Genomic DNA, 18662 nt, shown 5'->3' with positions numbered 1-18662 from the left:
CGTCCCCCCCCCCCCCCAAACACTGCTCATGTAAATGATTATGCAAATAATCATTCACCTTGTCCATCCATAAACAATGTGCTTGTTTTTCCTCCTTTTAAGTACCTGTTAAGGTATTGACTTTAGGAAAAAATCTTGAGAAAACCTTTTCAATTTTATTTTCTGTTTTGATTTTCTCTGTTTATTTTCTGTTTCAGCAGTGAAAGTTCAGTCCAGCAGTTCCTCATAGTTACATTCACCATATCTATATTTCTCAGACCTGCTGCTGGCTCCATCTATAGCTGTTACTATATAGTACAGTAGATTAGTCTAATTGTCAAGGATACTTATCTTCATTTCTTCTACCACTTAAGTCACTTCAGATGCATCATTTTAGTTCAACAGCACAACATATTTATGTCAGTCATATCCCTGACATGTCTGTGCATTGGTCTAACCCATGTAACCATGCAACCCCTGACACAGTTGCCAGAGCATGGCACAGAGAAGCATTCTGCTTGGCATACATGCCTTGGGGTGCACAGTTTGGGAAGGGGCCAGAGTTGCACTGCCACAACAAGGATCAGGCCCCTTGCAGCTTCCCTGCTATCCGCTTCTGTCATGCTAACATCTTACAAGTCCAGGTTGTTGATATTTTTGGTACTCTGCCCAAAAATGCTGCCAACCCCTGGTCCAACCTTCCCAGATGACAACGCTGTTACATACACTACCATTTCTGTAAGGCAATGGTTCTTGACCTTTTTAGACTGAAGGCATCCCCCACCACAATTTTTCTGAATTTAGCAGAATATCTTTTCCAACTCTATTTTAATTCATTTTTGGCAATGGAAATATAAAGCAATTCCCCTCTTGCAAACAATTAAAAAAAGCACAACAGTTCAAATTGTTTTTTGCCTCTGTGGATTATTATTTGAGATCTCTGGGTTTATCTTGTAAATCATGTTGCACACCTAACCATGCTAAAACTCCAACACCCTGAATCCCCCTTAAAAATATCTCATGGAACCCCAGGCAGTCAAAAACAGATAAAAATAATGAAATGAGAAAATACAGCTGTAGTTTAAGTGATATATACATATAACTTTTAATTCCTTAAAATTTCATTTGTTAGTGGAAGCCATTGATTATATTCTCTAATCCAATGTTTCTCAATCAGGGTGCCGCAGCCCAGAGAACCTCTGAAAGGTGCCTTATGGCGTGAGGAGGTAAGTTTAAACTCATGTTCTTCCCTGCCTGGCACTCCCTTAACTTCCACTGCCTGGCCCCTCTGCAAGGAGGTATAGCCACTGTAATGTATTAGCTTTTGAAATGGGGTGCCAGTAATTCACGCAAGATGTGGAAGTACGCCTTGAGTCTAAAAAGGTTGAAAACCACTGCCTGAATCACTCAGCATTGTCAAGACATTTTTATGTGACAGGCTTCACAGTATTTAGTTGATCAAAGACAAGGGGCTAAAAAAGGCTTGGTTCTAACTCCAGCTAAACTAATTTATGATCTTTTGTAGCATCTCACTTGATCAATCTGTGCTTCAGCCAACCCAAAGGAAACAGATGATATTAAAGTAAAATTGCAAATTGAAAATGAGACATGGACTACTAATACAGGCATTACTATTAATAATACATCTGACTAGTTTCTCTAATATAAAAATCTCTAACAACTATGTGTTTTCATAATAATTCATCAGATTGCAAAACCAGAAAATTAAGCAATGTTTTAGCCACTTGTGTACATTATAGCTTCCCCTTACATCAACATGTTAGGCAACATAGTTGACATGGCCTTGCACATTTGTATAGGAATGGCACATTTTTCTCAAATATATCAGTATTTTTACACTCCATCTTTGCTTTGGCATAATAGAATTTATCATCAACCAACTGCACAAACTTAACATTTTTAATGATTTCCAAAGTCCAGCTGCAATGCTATCAATCCAGGTGTAAACAATTCACTCAGTACTGGATAAGCACCCAAAAGGTACACTTTCATTGCTGTTGTACATGCCTAAATTTTATTCTATTTGAGCACAAAAGGATTAAATTAACCCCATTCATGGTTTTGTAAAAATAAAAATATAAGAGAAATCCCTTCCTGTATTTTTAATTTATTCAGAAAAAGAGCTTGCACTTACCTGCCTTCTGACACTGAACGATTTTCTCATATAAGCTATCTGAATTTTCAACAAGAATCTTTATGGTCTGAATCATCTGTAGAGAAAATATGAGATTAAACTGTTCAAACACATATTAATAAATCTCAGAATCATTGCAATTGTGATACTGGTATTTTTGAAAAAGTTGTTTAAATTCTGACCAATCTGTCTAAATATCCCCTTCTTCTGGGACGTGTTTCTATAGAATTTTGTTTGTTGAGGGCATGAACATATATAACAGAATGGTTTAAATGAAGTTTAAACCTGAAGCTGACAGACCTGCAAGCCTGCTAAAATGGTTTAAATCTACCTGGAAAATCAAATATTATGTTGAACTGCTTCACTGTGAACTGGCTCAATGTTATGTGTGGACACCAACCTTTCTGGGACATGGGTCTGGCCAGTCATTCAGGCATCCCACACTGCATTGCTCCTCAACATCCCCTCCCCCCTCTCCATATACTGCTGCAACTGGCCAGTCTGGTATGTAGCCAGAACTCTGCTGCTCCTTTCTGATCTTTAACCACTCTTGTTGGCACTTTTTATTAATGAGCACCTTGTATTGCTTATTTAATGAAAGCTGTCTTTCTAACAACCAGCTGTGCCCTCACTCCCTACTCAACCACAGCTCATCATCATGCCTTCCCCAGCTCCTAGCAACCAAAATACCAGGGTCCAGGCATTCTCTCTGCTTCTACCCCCAAGTTGAGCAACCTCACTGAAGACTTCCATCATTTGCAGGCTATTGCAGTTTACCAAATTCATGTTTAAGAAACGAAGGAAAACAGAAAAGTGACAACAACCCCAGCCACAAGTCACCTACACTCTGGCACTCTCAAAGCATGAGTGTAAGCATTTCCCCTGGTGTCAGAGTCACAGCAGATAGATTATTAAATTTATACAACTTATTCTCCCATTCCAAGTAACCTGTATGCAATTTTAAAAAGTTGAATTGTCCTGTTCCCTGATTATATCTGAAAAATCCATTAGAAAGAAAAAAATGTACATAACTAAATGAGAAAAAATATGATTTTCTCAAACATGTCAAAGGTACATATGAAATATTAGTGCTGACTGGCTCTCCATTCAGGCAAATGTTGTCTAATAAACAAGTTAAAGTAATTATCAAAGAATTATTTAACATACAATTCTTAATTAACATTTTAAAGATAGTTGTACTATAACAGAAGGCTCTAGTAACCAAAATATTGTATGCAAGCCCAAGAGCATTCACTGAGAATCACTGCAAGCTTTTTATTCCTGATCTGCTATGAAAAAGCTGAAGACACTTTATATTTCATAGTGTTCATCATTAATGATGCCTCTCTTTAGCAACATTCAGTAATTACAGTGGATCCACACTACAGATCAGTGGATCTCAACCAGGGTGCCATAGCACTGTGGGGTGCCTTGAGATGATTTCAAGCCAAACAATATTAGCACTGTTAGGTTTACAAACATTCACAAGATAAACCCAGAGATTTCAAATAGAAAACCACAGTTGTGATCTTTCTGAGTTCTTTGCAACGACAAAAAAACTTCCTTTTTTTTTTTTTTGTATTGTCAAAAAAGAGTAAACACTAAGCACTGCCTTTTTCTGATGGCTGCGTTGAGTCTATCCAGGGATGCCTTGAGTCTAAAAATGTTGAAAAACCACTGTTATAGATGTTTTTTAAGACGGAGAATTTGCTTGTTGTTTCAACATTTATGCCAGGAAGTGTATGTATGTTTGTTTCTGTAATGAGCTTGGGGGTGGAGGGGGAGCAGAAGGAAGGAGAGCGAGAGAGAGGGAAAGCCCATACACACCCAGTACAGCCTGCACAATGGTGGAGGGAAGGGAGGGGTGTAGCCATGGTGGAGGGAATCCTGGGAGGCTGCACCCAGCTATGCCAAAGTCTGACAGTCCAGGTTTAGTTATATCTTAAAGAACTTTTCAGTATTTGTTAAATTCAAGGTATTTATATAGTTAACATAAGGAAGTTAACTAGATTACTGCAGATACTAATAACTGTATCCACAGTAAAATGACCAAAGTAAGATAGCGAGAGTAAAAATCTACAAGTCTGAAAAGACAGACAACATCTTCATTCTGCAAGGATGGCAACACTTTTCAGGCCGTAAGTGTTCAGTTTTCATTATATTTTTCTATTCATTAATCAAAACCTCATTTCCTATATGTCCTGATAAAAGTAACCTGAGCTCTGCCCATATGGTTCTTCCTCCAGGCAATAAAAAATGCAGTCACTATGATCATCTTCTTCACCAGGTGTTTGACCATATCATCCCCCTTTTTTTTTTTTGAACAAGCTCCTATAGCTCCACAAGATTAGTTTCTTGTGACACCCATATCAACTTTGCCTTTTCCTAGTTACACTATTTGCCCTTATTTTGTCTGTGTTCCCTTCCCCTTTCCTTCCTGTGCTTTCTCCATCCACAACTGCCTCTATGCCAGTCCCAACACACAATACACCTTTCCTGAGTAGAATTCATCTGAAAAGCCACTACTCCAGATCAGAAGTCAGCAACCTCTTCTGGCAGTGGAATGAACCAGCTCAGGTCAAAGGCAGGCTGGTGGAAGGACCCATTCCCCAGCATTGCTGCTTCTCCTTGCTGCCCAGTTGTACTGTAGCATGGGCAAAATGCCTGGCTACAGTACAGGTAGAACCCTTCACTGCCAAATACTGCCAAAGCCACTGCTCTGCAAAGTGGGTCCAGTGGTCCAGCAGAGCAGCTGTGGCCTATGCACTGCACTGCAGGTTGCCAATCCCTGCTGTAGACATATTCATGTCATTCATGAAGAGACACAAAGAGATGCTGTAAAGCTGTGTCTGCTGTTATACCTATTGAGAAGCAGCTGACTATCACCAGCAAACGTAATGGGGAAACCAACCTATTTTACACAATTAACCTGTTAAAGGTTCATAGACATTAGGGCTGGAAGGGACTTCGCAAGATCATCGGGTCCAGCTCCCTGCCCAAGGGGCAGGAAGTCAGTTGGGGTTAGATCACCCCAGCAAGATAAGCATCCAGGCATTTCTTAAAGGTATCCAGAGTAGGTGCTTGCAGCACTTCTGGAGGGAGTCTATTCCAGACTCTGGAGACTTGAACAGTAAAGAAGTTTTTCCTTATATCCAGTCTGGAAGGGTCTTTCAGCAGTCTGTGACCATTACACCTTGTCTTCCCTTGGAGTGTTCTGGTGAAGAGATGTCCTCCCAGTTCCTGATGCACACTCCTTATATACTTAGTAGCAAATTGCCTGTCAAGAATGACAGGGGGGCGGGCAGGGACAGAGCCCCGCGTTCGGCCCTGCGCCTCCCCCCTTCCCCGCTGCTTCATGTCCGGCCCCACTCCACCCTTCCTCCCCGCTGCTTTGGATCCAGTCTCTCTCTCTCCCCCCACCCTCACCACTATGTGTCCACCTGGCCTGCGTCTCCCTCCCTCCCTCCTTGCCCACCACATCCCCCTCCCTGCCGGCTGTTCTGGGGGGCGTCAGAGCCAGAGGGCACCACCACCATGACCCCTCCCCTTCACCCTCAGGCAGGGAGGTGTGGGGAAGCCCCGCTGCTCAGGCGGCCAAAGCATGTTCACCGCCGCCACAAACTTCCTGAGCAGTTGCTCAAACTTGGGCTCACACAGCCTGGGCCATGCAGCCAATCACCACCTGCCCTCTCAGCAGCACATGCGCAGTTGCCCAAAAGCAGTATGGACAGACAGACACAAAGTCTAAGCCTTTTATTATACGGGCAGTCCTCGGACTTATGACACAACTGGTTCCTGAAAACCACGTCTTAAGTCAAAACGTTGCAACTCTGAACCAACTTTCTCATAAGAAACAATGTTACAAATGGGGGATTGATTCCTGAACCAAGGCCTGATACTCTAGTTTCACCAAAAATACCCCAGAATTTTGTACTCAATCAATTATAGATGAGTAATATAGCTACATTAATGTATTTATATTGTAAATAGCGATCGTATTGATTTGGAAGGACTTCTTTGAGGTGACTTTGCTGGACTTGTTGAAGGGTTCTTGGCTGGGGTCTTCTCAGGAGTCTTGGCTCCAGGTTTTTCTGGAGTCTTGTCTGCTTTCTTACAGAAAGTATCCAAGGAAGTTTGGACAGATGTTCTCCAGGGAGATGGGAGACATAGCAAACTTGTTCGCTGGCATGGCATCACATCAGATCAAGTGTTGTAAAGTTGAAACTGATGTCAGAAAGTTGAAATAGGGTGTCAATTTATAAACGTAAGTGCGAAACGTAACTTGAAACGCTGTAAGTCAAGGACTGCCTGTATTAGAACAGGCTGCCACCAAGTCACCCCTGACTTGATGTGTATCCCCGGAGGCTGGGGGCACATGGCGACTGCCCACAGGCAGCGGTGGATGCATGGCGGCCACCTCCTGTCTAAGGGGGTGCATGTGCACCTGCATACACACCCTACATGTCACCAATGACCCCTGAGCTTTCACTTCTCCAGGCTGAAGAGTCCCATGCCTCTCAGCTTCTCCTCATAAAGCCTGTTCTCTTGGCCTCTAATCATGCGCGTGGCTATCCTCTGGACTGTCTCAAGCTTCTTCACATCGTTTCTGAAGTGGGGAGCCCAGAATTCGATGCAGTACTCCAGCTGCAGCCTTACTAAGGCTGAGTAAAGTGGGTCTTGGGTCTTGCTTGAGATGCATTGTTTTTTTTCCTTTTATTTATTTTTTTTTAAACAGAAGCATCATTTTAATTTAACACTGTAGTACCAAGACATGGCCAATCATTATTGTGTTCATTTCTCTTCTGGTATCCCTTCCCCTATCCTTTGATTTTAGTTTGTTAGGGAAAGGATTTCTGCTCCTGTTTATTTCAGTGATAATCAGCAGACCAGCCCTGTTCTAACTGATGTCAATAGAAAATGCCTCATTCACCATAGGCAATACCACAAACTAGTAAAATTCTTTTTTGACAATTTAAAATAAAATCTGTCTAATCCTGTACTTTGCTGCCTACAATGTATTCAGGACTAATAAAAAAGGGACTTTTCCTACAGGAATAGTTTTCATAGTTTTGGCAATATCTCTGCTCTTATGAATTCACTCACTTTGATAATCCCTTCTGTGTCAAAGTTCTAGCTTACAAACTAATTTTACTGATCATTCATAGTATGAGATGAGTTGTGTAGCCCTGGTCTATTCTGAGTGTCAGGGGGCTGCATGCTAAATTGGGCATGAGCTACAGGCCTCACACCATGTGGGCTGCATGTCATGGGCACCCTGAGACTCCCACATAGGTAGTGCAAGCCCTCCACCCCTCTATGTTTCCACTACACAGGTAGTGTGTCCCTCTCCCTCCCCACCCCACCTTGGAGTGGGGTCACCAGATCCCCTATCACTATACTGCTCTGCCTCAGATACCATTGCTGCCACACAAGCATTAGCAATGCAGGGAGTGGCCACTGGTCCACAGGCCACTAACCCCTCATGGGCGAGGTGCACAGGGCTAAATACAGAAAGTCAAAAACCCAGAGGCTAAATTAATTCAGTCTTCACAGGTTAGTTTAAGCTGTGTAGATTGACCCCATAAGTAAGTGAACAGACATTCACTTTTGATTCCAGAAATGCAGCCACATGCCTGCAGTGGCTTGGACCAAAAGCTGTGAGGTGCTAGAGCACACCTGCGTGCTCAGCTAGAGCAGACAGCTTGGGCCAAAGCTAGCTCTCTCACTGTGCAAGAGGGGGTTTGTGGGGAAGTGCAAAGCATCCTGGAATGCTGGGAGACTGAGTTAACTTGAATCTGGAGGGGATCTGGGACAGAAGTTCAACACACTGATTTAACCTAAATCATGTAAGTATGATACTACATTCATCCAGGTTTATTTCAAATTGGTTTCAGCCATTTTGAAAGCAGTTTATATGTATTGAACATCTGTTGTGTTACAGATTTGAACCAGTTTCCAATCACTTACACCAGTTTGTGTGTAATTTCTGTCTCTAGCCCAGCTGGACAGCTCTTGTGTAGCCCATCCAAAATTACTTGATTTGTGGAACACTGGCAGTGCATTGTGTTTGCCTCCTATCATATTACATGTGTACAATATTATTAGACTTGCATCAGTTCAATTCTAACCCAAACACTGGTATTTTTGACATTCAGGACACCTTCCACTCTGTTACACACAAATCAGACACACTCATTAATATTTAGAAATAGTGGGCATGTCTACACAAGACTCTTTATTGCACAGTAGAGCTAATTACTGAGCAGTAAGCATCTGTGTCTACATGTGCAGATGCTTACTGCAAAGTAATTGGTTCTAATCATGAGTAAATTTGCTACCTGCAAATGCATGTAGAAAATGTACTCAAAATTAGTAACTGTGTAGTAGTGCATGTGAAGAATCCTGACCAGGAGTCTTTCCAAATGTGCTCCCGGTCAGCCAGGCAGCAGGGAGTGGGAGTTTGCTCCCTGACCCCAGGAGTTGCTTACTGCCAGGGCAGGGGGACAATGTCCCCCTGCCCCGGCAGCAGGTAACTCACAGCCCCTGCTAGGTTATCAGCGCTAGGAGATCCTTATCTTTCAGCTCAAGCTCCACTGTGGCAGGCCTGGGCTGGGAGATCCTTATCGCAGAGCAGGACTTGGGAGGTCCCTGTTTGCTGGGACTGGGGAGTCTGTTCCCTGCCCTGCTGTAGTGATGACAGCTGGGCAGGCAACAGGCTTTCCAGTGTATTCCCTGCCCAGTTCCACAATTGTTCTCCAGGGTCTCCAGTCCCACAATTGTAGAGTGGGGACTGGAAACTATCCCAGTCAGGAGCAGGTCCTAATCCTGTGCCTTGACTGGGTGATTAAGGCATGGGGCTTGAAAAGAGATGCAGGGGTGAGGCAGGTCCCAGCCCCCTTTTCCCATCCACTGGTGGGACAGCTAGGGGAATGGGGCTGGGACCTGCCCCTCCCTCTCCCCCATAGCTCCTTCCAAGTCCCCTGACTCCGACTGGGGAGCTGGGGCCAAGAGTTCCCTGCTGCCTCCCGGGTGCAGGAGCAATGTCCCAGCCCCCACCAGGAAAGAGCTGTCTCTTGGCCCAGTGCTCCCTGCCAGCCCCTGGGTTAGCACTCAGGAGGAGCCTAAAGCTCCCCCTGGCTGCTGCAGGAGGCCTGTTCAGGGTCAGATTGCTGCCATGAGCAGTAAATCTGCTCCTAACACCCTGCATGGGGCCATTGCTCAACAACTCAGGAGAGCTGGTTACTGGCACCCAGAAGAAAGCTGAACTCCTGAATGACTACTTTGCCTCAGTCTTTCACAGGACCAAGGGGAAAACCACGACAGGTAGAGTAGAGGATGAGCACGGTAGAAATAATCGCCTTCCTACTATTGCCGTAGAACTAATGTATGACCAGTTAATAAAATTAGACATAAACAAGTCAGCGGGACCAGATGATCTTTATCCGAGAGTGCTGAAGGAATGGGCTGAAGCCATTGCAGAACCCTTGGCAAAACTCTTCCACAACTCGTGGCACTCTGGAGAAGGAAGAGGGCCAATGGTGTGCCCATCCACAAGAAGGGCAGGAATAACTATAGGCCAGTCAGCCTAACTTCCACCCTAGGGAAAATCTTAGAAAAGTTCATCGAGGAGTCTATCTGCAATAAGCTTTCAGAAGGTAAGATTCTGAATGATAGCCAGCATGGCTTCGTCATGGGCAGGTTTTGCCTTAACAATCTCATCTCCTTCTATCAAGTAACTTGCCACCTGGACACTAGAGAGCAGGTTGACATTGTATACCTTGACCTCCAAAAGGCCTTTGATCTAGTATCCCACAATATCCTTGCGAGAAAATTGGAGGATTGTGGGCTTAACTCCAAGACTGTCAGGTGAATGAGAAACTGGCTGCAGAATAGAACCCAGAGAGTTGTACTGAACAGATCTGTATCATCCTGGCAAGAAGTGGGCAGCGGTGTTCCACAGGGATTGGTGCTTGGTCCAGTACTTTTCAACATATTTATTAATGATTTGGATGTGGGGGTGAACAGCTCACTGGCCAAGTTCACGGATGACACCAAGTTATGGGGAAGCATGGTCATACTTCAAGATAGGCTACAGATACAGGCAGACCTAGACAGGCTAGCAAGTTGGGCAGATTGGAATCTGATGAAGTTCAACATCAGGAAATGTAAAGTGCTCCAGCTCTGGACAAGCAACCCCCAACACACCTACAGGCTTGGCAGCACCAAACTGACTAGAACCACGAATGAAAGGGACCCGGGGGTAATAACAGACCACAGTATAAATATGAGCCAGCAATACTGTAGCCAGTAGGACAAATAATACTCTGGTGTGCATCAATCGATGCATCCCCAGCAAAACCAAAGAGCTGATTATTCCGCTCTACTCAGCACTGGTGAGACTGCAGCTGGAGTACTATTTCCAGTTCTGGGCACCACACTTTAAGAAGGATGTGGACAAGCTTGAGAAATTCCAAAGAAAAGCCACCCATATGATGAATTTTAAAAGGCAAGCCATACAAGGAAAAGCTGAGGGATCTGGGACTCTTTAGCCTGAGGAAAAGGAGGCTGAGAGGGGACCTGGTAGCAGCTTACCGCTACACTAGGGGACTATATATCAAGGGCTTGGTGAGCAACTGTTCACCAGGGCACCCAAGGGGAAAACCAGAAGTAAGAGCCACAAACTCCTGGAAGATCAATACAGGCTCAACATTAGGAAAAACTTCTTCACAGTCAGGGTGTCCAGACTGTGGAATAAGCTCCCTCCAGAGGTGGTGCAATCACCTACCCTGGAAATCTTCAAAAGGAGACTAGATTGTCACCTTGGTGGGGTCACCTGACCCCCAGTTATCTTTCCTGCTTGGTACACGGGGCTGGACCCGATGTTCTTCCAAGGTCTCTTCTGGCTTACAATCTATGAATTTATAGACACCTGCCCAGGAGTGTTTACTCATGAGTAGTTTACTCGTGAGTAAATTGCTGCCAGATCAAATGCACATTTAGACATACCCAGTGAGGAACAAGTCTCAAAAGCATAATAAAAACTGTTCCTTAGTATAAGTGCTCTATGTTAAACTAACGTAGAAGAGATAGCAAAGTAAAGATTCTCTAACTAGTTATGCTCTTTATTTATTTATTTATTTATATATTGTATTTGCAAAATAGTTCAGGCAAATTAATTTCTCAGATGGGAGGAAATTTAATCAAATAGTAATAGTTGTTTTAATACCCCGTATCCTGGAGAGGTTAAACCAGGTTCCATTATAATGCCCTACATGGGTACTTTAGAGCTTTGACTTTGAAAACTGTTTGGCCTGTAAACTGATCGTTTTACTCTTAAATCACAGTACTTGTAGAAAATTGTCAATCTGTTTTCATATGTTAGGTTACTAAAACTACTCTGACAGGAAATTTTGACTTTTTCTAGTCCAACAATAGTTTGTTTTAAATCCTTCAATCTCATTTAAAAGCTGTGCAGAGGCTTTATTTAAAAAAAAAAAAAAAGCTTGCGATTATCAAAGGTGTTTTTCCTGTTAGTTTTAGGACCAAGTCTGGTCCTATGCGTTTCAAAGGGAACAACAAGTTCCCTCCTGTTCTCACTGATGTCAAAAGAAGTAGTGTGTGCATGTCTATTTAACTGAACATTTTTTATATATACTCAATGCTATGTGTATGAGTACACTGGCCTCTAGTAGTTACTATTAACTTAGAAAAAGTGTATGATCTGTTCATCAGGTTAGTTTTAACAACAATTAACTTTCTGTGCTGAAGATCAGCAATACATACCTTCTTTTGCTTGATCAGACAGAAATGGAAAAAGTATGTGTAGTGAAAACGTAAGTCTCCACTCTGAGCCTCAGATTGAAAACGAGAGTTTTTCGTAGCTTCTGTTATGAGTCAATCCTTAGTTTTAGCATTCTCTAACAAGATTTACATATTTTTTCACAACTACAGATAAAGATAATTAATGACAACGTGACTCTGACCTGGATCAAAATGAAAGTAACAATATTTCCAAATATTGTTAAAGTAGGAGACAACTTGCATAGTCATTCATCATTTAAAAATAAGCATCGAGTTCAGAGTGCTGAACGTTCCCATTATTTCCCCCTCTTAAGAATATGCTGCAGTAGAATGGGCAATCTGATGGCTGAAAACTACATATAACATTTTCAAAATGAGTATGCATTACATGTTAGAAAATTAGAATGGGAACATTAGGTTGAAAGGTCTCAAAGTCATTCAACTCAAGGCTATTCTCTGCCTCAGAAGCAGTCGGAGAAGATTCTGGATCTGGATGTGATCTAGGAAATAATCATTCAGGCTACTGTGCAACTGTGTTGACACATTCCCAACATGGATTACAGTCACTATGAAACATGATGACCTCACGGATATGCCTAACAACATGGTCATATGCATCGAAATAAGAATAGAGGGCCCAATCCTTTATCAACCGATATCGGGGGAGGAGACAGGGGAGGAGGGATCAGACCCATAATGATAATTTTAAGAATATCCTATGGTAAAATGAACATAATTCCAGAAAATGATTTCCCAATAAAAAACTCACGCCATTTCCCCCTTTTAGTATTATTTCCATATTATACTTAACATATACCCTTGCCCCCTTTACATACATTGCATGTAAATACTGACTGAATTACTTATTTCTAGACTGCTGTAACATATACAATCTTTTAGCTATCAAAGCTAAAGTGATGACTTCAAGAAACTGTTAGTTCAAGATTGCTCAATCTTACCGTAAATAAGTGTTAATGAAGAACATCCTGCCTTTCTGTGCATCAGCAGAGCTCTTACTGAGCAAATACAGATTCTGTATCCCCAAACAAAAAAGGTTTACTGTCCTGAGTGTGCATCTATTTTACCAGATCCTTCTATACTTAATTGAGTACACTAAAAATTAAATATTAGTATTTTAAAGATATTACCATTCATTATCAAGAAAAAATGCAGTGATATCAAGTACACACAGGTATTGTCAACAGCAGAAAGTGTCACAGTCATTTCTTGAAGACCTAGATAATAACTACAGTAAGTGAATATGCACTTTTTATTTTTAAAGGGAAAGTTAACTGGTTCTTTGTGCTGGTTTTGTATGTATGGGCTGAATGCATTTATCTAGATGGACTGGCTGGTGGAACACTGGAAGAGTGAGAAAGAACATCAGGCGGCAGATGGTACCCTGGGTGTGCAAATATCTGTAAACAGGTTTGATACTGCTTGCAAGATAGATTGGGCATTTTTACACATGCTTACAGACATGGTACCAGCTGCTTTAATTAGTGATCTGTGCTAATTAAAAGCGCCGGCACATCATGCGTATCAACATCGCTGCAAATCTCCGTGCTGAAAAAATGGCGGTGAGGAGCTTTGAACTAAAGCTCATCAGACATGTTTTATTTCAAAGCCTACTGACAACCTGTCCCCTTCCTGGGAAGGGGAGAGGACAGGCTATCAAGTAATGGGCTCCCCCAAGGGTGAGGGTGGCCTAGCAGCTCTTTAGTGTCTCCTGGCTGGACAGCTCACCAGTGTCATTCTCCTGCCAGAGTGCTGAAAGACCTGTACACTCCAGCTCCCAGGCTATTTTTCTTCAGAGAAATTCTTATTTCCAAACTCAAAAGTCTTAAGAAGAACATTCTCACAAAATGCTGCTCCCATTTTCCTGTCTTCTCAAGTCTCAGAACTCCAAATTTACTTGAAGAAATGTGAAGTGAACACATTTTAGAATGCAAAAGATATTATAATTCAATAGCCAAAACGGCCTTCAGAGTGGCAGTTGCAAAAACGCTGGTATCCTTTGCAACATTTTGAAGAGAATTGAACTAAAGAGACTCCCATCTTTTTTGCATTAGTAGGAAATACCATTTATGCAAACTTTCATTTTATACTGCAGATAGTAGAAGAACGCTTTTCTTTTTTAAATGATGGTGTCAAATGTTCTGGAAGTTGAGAAACAGAACATGAGCAGCTGTGATAAAATTCTTATCTACGTTATCCAACATCTAGTATCTGTACACCAAAAAACCGTGCTTAGTACTGGTACCATCAAACAGCTACCATATGTTGTTTTCTTCAGAGTGACATAAAGAAATGTACTGGATTATATTTTACTCTAATTTGCAACTGATGAACCAATCTGAATAGGAAATAAATGTACTGGAAAAAACCCTCCCAAGATTCCAAATACGTTTTCAACTATCAGGATGCAAATATCTGTATTCCTAAATGGAATTGCCCATAGATAAGATTTTCTGAAATAGCCCCATCTTCTGACGTACCACTAGTAGCATGTAGGGCGGGAGTATATTACTGTTGGCTAACCACCATTGTCTTCACCACCACAACATTTATCCTATGCAGAGCATGACTCAATGAACAGTGCTAAAAACAGTAGCAGCTGGGTTGTACCAGGTATCCTCAGCACTATTAGCATTGGTAGGTCACACCAGTACAAAAGCAACAGGAGGAGAATTTAAGTAAATCCTCAGCTTATGAGGGAGTGCAAAGCAAAGAGCTAACATGCTGGAATCAGGGATAGCAGGGCTTTCAACTTGCCACTATACAGCTGGAAAATTAATCACCTACCTCAACCTCCAGTTCAAGTATTGTGCTCTAAGTTAGTACACCTTCTAGACAGTAAGGCTTTACACCACCTGAAACTTAGGAACTTCACCTTTCAGTCACTGGAAATGCAAAGTTTGCATGATGGGGACCGTTTTCCTAAGAGTAGTCCTGAATAAGCAATTAGGGAGAGGGGAAAGACTTCCTCTGATTAATTCTTTTCCTCCATCCCTTTTACATTTTATGTAAGTTTTCTTTAGTAACTTTCAGAACAAGTTATGCAGATAAAACAAAATTTGGCTTTATCCTAAACAGATATTTACAGGCAACTGGCTTACACTACTTCCCTAACTCAACTGTGTGCAAGCTGAATAACTGAAACTAAATCAGTTAATTCCTTTGGCATTCATATCTAATGAATGCATGTAAACCAAAAATTAATTTTCAGGTTGGCTATCTTGAATGGTGATGTAGACACCTCCAACTAAAAATTTTGAATGCCAAGCTTTGTGGTAAAAAGCCAAGCACTGGTAAAAAGAACCAGAAAATAAGACAGCAATCAATAATAACCTCATTACATATCAGCTGTGGTTTGGCCCAGACAGTCAAAGTCAATTTATAATGAAGTGTAATTGATCTTTCTACTGCTTTAAGTGCTGCTCAAAAGTGCCTGTATAAGAAAATATAACAGCTTCTGGGTGTTATTTCTGTATACAAGCACTCGTCACCCATGCTCCACTTCTTGGAAAAGACTTAGAATCAAACTAAATTTGCTTGATGACAGTGATTTGTTTAAAAAGCATGCCTTTCACAGAAATCATATTTGCAAATTAAACCAAAAACATATTTCCCCGAGAAAACAAGTATATTGTATATTAGTTATTCTATGCCCAATGGTGCCTTTAACAAACCACCCACACTGCAAGCACTTCAGACAAAATCTCCAGAGGAGAATTCCTTCCTGAATTCACTAGTATATTATGGGACCACATGTGATGCTCTAAGGAGTGAGTCAAATCTCAGTGTCCCCCCTTACCCTCTTTAGGATTTTATATTCCCGAATCTAAGGTAAAGTCACTTTTCTTGGGAAGTGGAAACACCACATTTATACCCCACTACTGTGCAAGAACATTAGGGTCTCCTTACACTTACTCCTTGGGAGAACCTCAGAAAGAAGCAAGGAAAAAAACTGGTCCTGAATTTGCAGGGTTCCAAAAACAGAAGGAAAGAAGTAAAAACAATCAAAACTACCAAGGTAACAAAAAAATCATGAAAGTAACAAATAGTTTACAAAGTCCCGACTAATAAGTAAGTTTATACATGCTTCTCAGTTCATTGTGAACACACCATTCAGGAACGACAATGGCTAGAGTATATAGCCAAGATGCTCCAATATGTAAGGGCTGTCATCTTCTCCACCTTAAAGACATTAAAATCCATTTTAACTTCAACAGTCATTAGTTCATGCTTTATAAATATCTGACTCCAGTGAAATAAAAAGAAAAGAGGAAACATGGTACATGAACCAAGCTTAACCTGTACAATTGTATTGTAAACTGATGAAAAATACAGAGTAAAAAAACCTGAAAAAACACATCATAAAAACACCAAGAAAAGCATCCCAAGTCACCCCAGAAAAAAATAATAGGTCTAATTCAGTGTTATCTTTTAAACTGTTACTATCTGAGATAATTAGCTGTGAGGAACTAGAAGACAGAAGAAAAGAGACACGTGAAATGCGCACCATCCATGACCATATATTGAAATTGGACAATCTTTCACTTTGGTGGTGAAGTTATCACCAGCACAGATTTCCCTTCAGCACAGAGAAAAAGTCACGTTCTGCATCATGTGGCACTACAGCCTGAATATCAAACAACAGTTAGCATTTGAATCTACCTCTGGCACACTGGGAACCTCACCACAAATCACATAATGCCCTCTATTAACTATGGATTTTGCAGCATAAACTGAATCTGCCCAGATGAGAATGACTGTACTTCTGAAAAAATCAGTGACAGATGATGATTAATTATTTTTTCCTAAAGAACTTGCCCAGGCTATTCACTGTATTTTCCATCAATATTTTGTCTTCTCTTTTTAGAGCAGATTAACATCAGTATCTATTAACCATTTCTTAGAATCAAAATCTGTAGATATTTAGTTAACACTGCCAGAGCTATTTGTAATACTAAGCTGCAATCAATGATCTTTTTCACTGCTGATGTGTATCTAGTTCTCAAGAAAAATGGTTCTAATTCTACATGGAATTGACAATGAAAAGGAACGTATTATACAAAGTCAGTGGCAACAACAACAACAAAGACCTGTACTTACTGAATACTGAACTGTTTTGCCAATTTTATAACTTAACTCTTTATGTAATACATGTTCTACCTTATATCAAATTAGTAAAACACAAAGTATATGAAGGAAAAGTGAAGTATGTAAAATGAAAACCAAAACCCTTGAACTTTCATACATCTATGTAAAATGTAGTCATGTGTCACTTACGGTCAGTGAGAATTGTACAGGTAAATAAAATGTTCAATTTCTTAAAGGTTAGGGAAGTAATTTTTTTAGTTTCAAAATACTTCAATTATGACAAAATTTAAAATGCATTGTATGTTTCCTATATCAAAATGTAATAACATGAATAATATTTTCCCTTAAATGCACAGCTACTTGGTAAATCATCCAATAAGCTACACGGCATAAAATGATTGTTATAATACCCTACAGTGGTAAGTGGGGAGCAACCAATAATATCAAAGAAAACTGATACAACTAATAGAAACATGGACACCTGATCTTCATTCAGTGGTAGGACAAACAGTCCACCAAAGCCACCAGCATAGTTTTTCTGCCAAATCTATAACCAGATTGGCAACAATCAAGGACATCTGAGGTGCACATAGTTGTCTCTCTCTCTTTCGTATGACATTTTAGGATTACAACATTAATAGACTAATATCTAAATTTGATAACTATTTGACTGCTTTAGGGGTAGCTGCATGGATTCATTTTAGATCACCATTAAATGATCTAACTGGGCCATCATTCACAATGTGTTGCACCATCTGCAAAAACTGCACCACAATCACAACCAGGACTCTCTTTGATTTTCCATTTATGGAGTGGGCGTCCACACTTTCCGTGAAACATCCAGGTGTGATTCAGGGTGGATGAAACCTTTCTCGGTAGGTCAAATCCTGGCCGGTGGATTGTAGGGTCAGTGACAATATATTTCTGTGGCAGGTATTGCCCAGGCTTCCCTCTATCGTTCTTCAATATTCTTGTTATCATCAGAGAGCTCCCTGGCTTATTTCTAGAAGGGTTTTCTAGATTTGAGCCTATCTGGTGATGGTGTGGTGGTGTCCTTGTTTATTGGGAGGTTTGGGTTATTGATGGCCTTACGGTATTACCTCATGCATGTGGCATCGTGGAGGAGCTGCTGGGAAGCAATGTTCACTAGGACTGGAAGCCATGGCAATGGCATACTACTTAGCATTCCTGATATAATCTGCACAGTTGCATTTAACTGTGTATCAATAGAGAATTTTTGGGTCGATACTGGTGACCAATTTTTAATAAGCCATATTGGCCAATACTGGTCCAATTCCGATATGCACCTGAGCAGCTTGGAAAGCAGTGTCTGGCTGGTAAGTCTGTTGTAGGGGAAGTGGCAAGGGGGGAGGGAAGGTGTGAGGGGTGCAGATCAAGGCCCCTGAGGTGAGGGAAGGTGTGGGGCTGGGGCAAGGGCAGGCGCTACACATCCAGGGCAGAGTGGAGGTGGGGAAGAGTGTGTGTGGGGGGCTCCCTTCTGCATGCACCCTGGGAGGGCATGGCTGTGTGTCCCCAGATCTGCATATGGGGCAGGGGTGGGCTGGGGCTGGGATGGCGCTGGGCTCTTTCTTTCCGGTGGGGAGGTGCTGGGCTGGGGCTG

The 18662-nt window shown here is 41.6% G+C and overlaps 1 protein-coding gene across 2 annotated transcripts in view; it reads right to left on the bottom strand.

Annotated features, from left to right (window-relative positions):
* PLCL2 (phospholipase C like 2) overlaps positions 1-18662 on the bottom strand; it is a 253391-nt gene that overhangs the window by 70361 nt on the left and 164368 nt on the right. For both annotated transcript variants that reach the window (XM_019508677.1, XM_019508676.1), the window contains exon 4: positions 2135-2210. In XM_019508677.1, coding sequence (XP_019364222.1) covers positions 2135-2210 — 76 coding nt within the window. The remainder of the gene's footprint in view (positions 1-2134; positions 2211-18662) is intronic.

The sequence above is a fragment of the Gavialis gangeticus genome, unplaced genomic scaffold (genome assembly GCF_001723915.1).
Source record: "Gavialis gangeticus isolate Ggan-Ray unplaced genomic scaffold, GavGan_comp1, whole genome shotgun sequence".
Taxonomy (NCBI): domain Eukaryota; kingdom Metazoa; phylum Chordata; order Crocodylia; family Gavialidae; genus Gavialis; species Gavialis gangeticus.
This window is presented reverse-complemented; position numbering and strand designations above follow the sequence as displayed.